Source organism: Loa loa, assembly GCF_000183805.2.
Source record: "Loa loa unplaced genomic scaffold supercont3.693, whole genome shotgun sequence".
Lineage (NCBI taxonomy): Eukaryota > Metazoa > Nematoda > Chromadorea > Rhabditida > Onchocercidae > Loa > Loa loa.
In genome coordinates, this window is record NW_018108873.1 from 1 (window position 1) to 7,806 (window position 7,806).

The 7,806-nt window shown below is 32.4% G+C and overlaps 1 protein-coding gene across 1 annotated transcript; it reads left to right on the top strand.

The window, feature by feature from the left end:
• Window positions 1–2,814: 2,814 nt before the first annotated feature.
• LOAG_10842 (hypothetical protein) lies at window positions 2,815–7,020 on the top strand (the record flags this gene model as incomplete). The annotated part of the gene is made up of 10 exons (XM_003146367.1): window positions 2,815–2,836; window positions 2,934–2,968; window positions 3,325–3,349; window positions 3,449–3,558; window positions 4,157–4,264; window positions 4,663–4,703; window positions 4,967–5,052; window positions 5,870–5,912; window positions 6,648–6,801; window positions 6,982–7,020. 10 exons carry the CDS (start codon window positions 2,815–2,817, stop codon window positions 7,018–7,020), a joined length of 663 nt encoding a protein of 220 aa, XP_003146415.1.
• Window positions 7,021–7,806: the final 786 nt, after the last annotated feature.

Here is a 7,806-nt window from a genome sequence, read left to right on the forward strand (position 1 = left end):
CTATTTCACGACAGAAGGCGGTAATTTCTATTCGCAACCTATCACATTAATCAAGGAATGATTCATATTTGATCCTATTGAAGAAAATCTAAAGGCTTTGAAACCTTTGCAAAGTAACTTTGTCAGAGCCGATCCTCTTAAATCAAGGATAAAAGAAACAAGGACCAAAGTTAGAAATCACTAACATAAACCATATACGAAATAACCAAAAAAAAGGATGAAGATATGGACCAAGTGTATCATATCATAACAAGAGACCATCTTTGATGAAGGTAGTTGTAATACTATCTCGACTGACACACAGTTTGCAGAAGGCTGGAAACTACTGAAAGTTGTTTATGAATCCTTCTTGTGTGCACAGCTCTGTACGGCTCTGTCTGTTCCCAAGCAAAATTTCATAAATCAAATAGCATAAAAAGCAGAAGCCTCGTGTGATATGGCCCTGGAGCAAATAAGCCATTGATTTGAATTTTGAACAGTTTTACAATTTCATAGAAGCTACCGTTTATGCACAAGGTACAGTTTTTAGTAGATGATATGGCTTTTTTATAGATATAATATCATTCTTACATAAATGTAACTGAAGACGTTTTGTTTCTCATCATTAATGTTTGTGAAAATATGCTGACTTCCAAAAAAAGGTAAGGTCGAAGATTATTCATAATTTGATTGGTCAGGAAAACGTGTACTTTTCATTGTACATCGTACTACTATTTAGAAATGAAGAGTAGAATTTTCTTTATTATGAATCAGCAAATAACTATTAGACAAATAATTGTTGCTTGGAAGTAAATTTTCAATTCATTTCAAGAATTATTGTAAGAAAAATGGAATAATATTTTCAACTAAACGACATCTCATCCTGAATAACGACAATCCAGTATATGTAGTACTAGATCCAAAATCATAATAGTCACCCCATCTCATTGTTTCCCGTTTCCATCCGATTCAATTTTGCAGCAGAGATTTTAGGAAGCTGCAAATTAAGTTGCTGGATTGATAAGAATTGTAAATGTTATCTCAGATGAAGCAGTTATTGCCGGATCAAGATTTTGGCAGCGAACTTCATCACCATAATTTTTGAATGTAATGTAAAATTACATTCAAAAATACACAATTTGTTCAGAACTGTGATTCATTATGTCGGCTTAGGATCCGTCAGCAATGATTCATGGCATTTGCTTAGGTTGTCAGGATTTACATTCTAAAAGTGTTCAACTGTTTTGTGACGAAGAAAAACAGACGATAAACTGATCATTTATCATTATTTAATTTTAATTGTATTATTTAGTCGTTTGTTACTTATGTTTGGTAATATCAACAGCTAACGGAATAATAGAATTCTCCAAAATAGTTAGGTGCTAACTTCCACTTATACGACGCCACCCATAGTAATAAGCATTGAACTTTTGTCCTTCATGATACAAAGCATGAAATCGCAAAAGAGCGCATAGCAATTAATTATAAATGTGACGACAAAATTCAAGACTATCTGCTCCTTGCTCATAGGGTTTTTTGATGTTGTATTTAGAACAGAACTTTAAAATTTTGGAAAATTCGAAATTTGGAGGAATAATGAAGATCGAGTCCTACTGAGAACAAAAGACCTTAAATTCAGAAATGTGAAGTGGGCCTTTCACAATATTGCATACTCACTGCTGAGGTCTTTGGTACTTAGAAGCAAAAGATGCAGGCAATACTTGGATTGCCAAAGTTAGTCACAACCATTTGTAAATTCAGCGTCACTGATGTGAATGTCAGCCATTCTGCAGCATCATCAATGTTCAGTGCATCTCGCCTACCTTTCATTTGTCCGTTTATTTATCCACTGTAAACGACAGTTTTGATTAAAACCTTTATATATCATGCACAATTTATTTTAATCAAATTCATAGCCACCATCACATAAGTTTAAGTATGTGTTGTCTCTATTACTATTCTTTTTTGATAAACTAAAAAACACTTGTATAATCAATAAATTATGCTGAATCTCAGTAAGATTTCAGGTATATGATGTTGTGTATTTTCTTTCCCTCAAAATTTAAATATGTGAATTGAATGAAATAAGTCGCACATAACTTGGTGTTCTGCTCCTGATTTCCTAAATAGTCTCTTTTCCATATAGGGAAAACTGAGAATCTGAGAAGCAAGTTTTGATTCCACTATCGCTTTCGCAGAACAGTCCATTAACCTTATTTTTCACTGCTTGATTCATATCGTTTGTAGATTCTAGTTTGCATTTCATTGTCTTCTATTTTGTGCTTTAGAATCGAGTATTTAGTTACCAGTAATACCCACTTTATTCGTTTTGAACTTTTTTACAATAGAATTTTATTGTATAATTGCCTTACCGACAAGTCGTTTTTAAAAAATTTTGTAGCTAACAATGAAGATTAAATCACATTTCCAGTAAGTGATGGAAAACACAACAAATTTTGTCATCCTTATACTTTGCATGTAGTGCCCTTTTCTTTCTTCACTGAAAACAACTACAGAGAGCAAAAAGCAACGCAAGCTAAAAGCGCCCATACACAAATTGAAGCAAATATTTTGATGGCGCTCCGCTTGGTTGGGTAAGCAATTGCCCAATTGAAGAAGCTTTTCTTTTTTAATCCTTTTCAATGCTGGAGACACACCGACACCCCCTATTGGGAAAGTGCCACCATTCGGAAACGAAGCTACAAATCCTTTTCCTGTTTTTCTTCTCCACTGACCCATTTCTTTCGAAATTGAGTTTCTCGTCCAGTTACAGTTTATATAGTCGCAATTTTAGAACTCGTGTGACTTGTGCCATATATCCTCATTTGTCGTAAAATGGATTTGCTATGGATACTTAGTTTGACTGATCCGTCGCTCTGAATTCCAGTTTCTGTAGTAAAATCTATTCCAAACTAAATATTCCCCACATTTCTCGAGAAAAATTTTCTTTGCAGTTAAAAGTAATGAATTTGTGGATGTAGCACTTCTGGTATGCATTTGAAAAACCTGGATGATTTTAGTTCTTCTAAACAAAGAAAGGACATAGATCGTGCTATGAAGAAATAAATGATTTAAACCACTCGAAAGTGTCGGAAATAATTCGGGAAATGATACTAGCTAATAATTGTTCATCTTTCAGCGATCACTCAACACTATAAATAACGATAAAATTCTACAGAGGATGACTTCTTACTGAGTTAGGCACTTTTGAAGCAGATTGTATAGTCCTTAGATTACGAAACTGTTGTACAATTTCAAATCTTTGAGCCACATATTATGAAAATTTACTCAATTTATAAGTCGATAACGATGCATCAATTGTAATCTTGCCTTTAAATATTGCAGTTTACTAGATTTCGTGAACAGCCTCGTTTGAGTGAGCGGCATTATACTGAAACCTGTCAAGAATTTGTTTCACTAAAAATTTTTCCCTAGTGGAACGTCCAATCAAAAACTTTTAAGTTTTTAGTGATTAATTCTGCTGAATTAAGACATTCTTTAGAACTCAGCTTGATTTTAGAATTTAAATTGAGAGATTGGTACAGACGCGCACGCACATGCGCATACGTCTACAAACAGGTAATAGATTATGTAGTGAACCACTTTTCATAAACGAGCTTTTGGAAAGGTCTAAAAAATCAACTTCAGTTTAAAAATCCACTTCAATTCTAAAGATGAACTTCAATAAAGCTTATGATGTAATAAATATTATACGCTTTCATTTTGGTACGATGTTGTTTAGCTTATCATTTTGATACGATATTGTTTAGCAATAATCTAAATAAAAGCACTCGCACAAATAGTACTTAAAAAAGAGAGTTAGTTGAAAAAAATCCAGCTGTTTTTAATTGACGCTCGGCAACATCACCAGGGCGTTACATACAAGTTTAGAAATTCCTTGCTTTCCTCAAATCATTGAAACAGTATTGGAAAAATGCTACCGATAATGTGAGTAAAGGAAGAATTTTTTTACGTTTTCATTTGTTGCTATTTAATTATCTGTTATTATTATACGCTGCTCAATTTACATGTTGAAAAGCAAAGGTATTAGTAGTGATATGAAGAGATAATTTTTGCACCTTATCTAATCTTTATAAAGCAAGCAAACATGCACTGTGATTGAAATTCCAGCAAAAATGAGTTAGCTCATTAAAAATTTTACTAATTTTCTTTACAGATACAGCAAATTGGATTCATCCTACTTTTTAAACTTTCCCCTTCAAGCTTTGAGACTGAACTAATCAAAGTCTTGGCAATCTTTGTGCAAGCCCATCCATGTATTCTAGTTCAAAAGCCATTTGTACTCCAGCTCTTATTCACTACTTAAATTGTTATAGGAATTCTTACAGTCTGTAAGAAGCTCTGACCATCCTGTCTGAAAAGTTCTGACTACCCATCTGTCAAGAACACTATCACCCCAATTCTCCTTTTCTCCTTGGTTGCAACACTGACTTTTATTTTCAACCCCTTCAACAGAAGTTGAAATCATAGCCCACTTATCCTACTATTTTGTCACTTTAAAAAATTGCTTAAATGCAAGTAATATTCGTAGAATTGAGGTATCATGACTTGATTTCTCTTGAAATATTCCATTTGTTTTCAGAGTTATTCTAATAAGTAGTTTTTAGAAGTTAAATCGAAGCTAAATTTTTAAAAACTAATTTAGAAATTTACTAGTTTAAGCAGTGTATTAGAACTGGCGTAGAAGTTACGCGAGCTAGAGTGTGAAAGGTGCTAGGGATCGGCCGCAGAGATTTTTAGGATTTTAATTACAGGATTTTCATTTTGTCTGATTGTAATTTAATTCATTCCTGAGCTTGCAGAACTGGAAAATTGCGGACAGAATTATAATCACCATAAAAATAGAAGCAAAGGGTAGGAAGAGGCATTACAACGTTTTATCGAATTCCAAATTTTTACCAAAATCTGAGCACAAAGATTCCTGATGATTTTTTATCAATTATGGCGATATCAAATATTACTTTAGAAGGCGTATACATAGGCCTTTCGGCTTTCTCAAAAAACGACTCATCAATCTGGAAGAGCTTACTCGTGATGAATGTGGAAAATCTGGTAAAAAAACAATGGAATCGAATTTATAGTAAAATGATGCAAAATAAAGTGTCACTAGCTGTAACACATTCTGCTCAAGTCATGTAATATAAATTATTGTAAAAGGCGGTGATGAGATCATCATATGAACAAATTTTTTTTACTCTAATGTTAATGGACGTAATCATAGTATAGCTGTTTCATATCAAAGCTTAGAAAAGATAAAAACAAAAAAAAAAAAGATTGTAAGTGTTTTTACTATTAACTGTTTAATATTATTGCTATCGATTTAAGAAGAATCATTTTAACAAAGTTCAACTTTTATCGTTTCGCATTTCAAACAAAATTTTTAATATACATTTCTCTACTGTAAATATCTAAATTATTCATTCCTGTTAATTGTTTTTTAACCACTTTATTTTATCATTAGTGCACATTTTGGCAAAAAATGCGCAAATGAATGTTCTAATAAATTTTTATTTCACAAATGTTCCAAAATAGGCCTGATCTTTTTTTGCTATTTTCCTCATAATTAAGCAGAAAATGTGATAACTTGTAAGATCAATTGATTCTTTTAACGAAAATTCGAATAGCAATTACTAGGATTTTTTGCTTTTGACGTTTGTAATTAGAAATTTTAATAACGAGCTTATTGGAACATAAAAACGTAAATATAGAAACAAGCATAGGAGCACTTTAGACTTTGATGGTGCGGAGAACAAAGTTAAAGAAGAAAGGAGAGTGGAGTAAAGAATTTTATTCAGGACAATTCAGAATTCTTATGAAAATCTTGCTCGACTACAGTCGCTTCACTTTTATAAATTCTTTTAATTTGCAGTTCAAATTTCAACTGTTCGCAGGGCTCGAATAAAACTATTCGGGTTAAAGAAACAACTGACTGACTAACTTTTTCGGCTTAAATAGATCTCTGATAAGATTCATTTCCTTTTCGTTTTTAGAAAATAAGATATTGTTAGTATTGCTTTTCTACCAAGTTTTATTCGATGGAAGTAAGGAAGAGAAAAAAAAAATCTCAGTAGATTAGAACTGAACCCTATTATTCTTTTCTGCTCTTATAGGAAATACGAACTATAATCAACTTTTTCTGGATGTCCACATCCTGGCTTCATAATTTCATTTATTTTTCTTATTTTGTTTGCTTGCATAAGGGTTGCTTTTTCCTGCAAATTAGAAATGCAATATTAGGAAAGAGGCTCAAGCACTCATCCAGGAGTCAATGGAACTTTTTATTAAAAAATCATTCCAACTCAACGTCTTTTTAATTCATTTCTTCCTAATTGATTTCAGCCGCTTCAGTGTTCCATTCATTTCTTTCTTTCTGTTTCTTTCATGCAAAATTGCGCTTTCGTTTTTCTGTAACATGAAGTTTGTGTAAGTCCACTTTTGAACATTTTTTTGGAGTATTTGCAGTAAATTTTATGATAAAATTTGTGCTCCTTGAAATGATAAAGCAATTCAAATAAAATGCACTTTTTTTCGAGATATTCTAGTAATAACTAATATCTGCATTGATATCAAGTATCGTGTGGAATAAAATACAATTAGGAAATGAACTTACTAGGAACGAAATTTGTGAAGAGACCATTTTCGTTTAGGAGACGAGACATAACACAGTTTTGTACCCGTCTGCCAATGTGGGAATCATTGGAGTTCCGTGAAGAGTATTTAGTCTGCTCGAAGACAAGTGAAGCACTAGCTTCCTTTAAATACGGTTTCTGCAGGGCTCACAAAAGTCCGAAGCATCGAAGCGTATTCATAAAGCTTATAATAATAGCAACATCCAGTCATTTCCCAAAACTGAATGGTCTTTTTTAATGTTACGTTACATCAGCCTGACAACATTCGCGCATTTATTCAGGACCATTTTCTTCTTCCCAAATACGTCTTTTAAAACAAACAAAAAAGAAAAAAAAACCTATATCTATACAGATTAGAGAACTGACCGAATGGAAAGAAGAGAAGCCTTAAGATCTCTTGGTAAATTAGCTCTGTTGCTAGGATCGCTAGGAAAAAAAAATTTATTGCGCAAACATTCCTTTGGAATATAAAATCTCTTCAGTTTCTATATTATGCATAAATTCTTGGACAAACATTAATGATACAAACTCGATTTAATTTGATTAAATTTAAACTAGTAATGTAACAGAGTTACACAAAGATGAGTTCAGTTGCTACTTCAAGTTAAAACAGTGGAATACTCAGATGATGACCCGTCCAACATAGCCAATTTACTAAAATAATTTCTAATCCTGTCCCACAATAACATTCACAAAGTACCGCTGCTACTTTTTGCGTTTCTTTATTGAATGATTGAAAAATAAACTAATAAAAAAAATATTTTGATCGCGACACGTCTTTATTTCTGCTTCTTATTTTTTTATTCTATGTAATTCACGAATGGTTTGTGAGTTCTGTAAATTTTTTTGCCAGTAATAAATTTGTCATGACTTGGCGATGCGTATTATAATATCCGCTAGTTGGATGGATTGAACAGTAACTTATTATGGAAAACTTCTCCAAATATTGTTGATCTGTGCTCGCTTATGTTTTCAAAATCTCTTTTCTCAATTGCTGAAAAATATAGACCAAATTTGCTTGCAAAAGATTCGAGAAGAAAAAAACTGTAGCAGTTGGAGCTACATTTCTTTATAGACTTTTTTATCATAGTAATGGAAACAAACATTCACACCATAAAATCAAAGTAAACGTTGTTACAAATCTGCCTCATTTTCATTGGTTATGGTGTCTGTACCA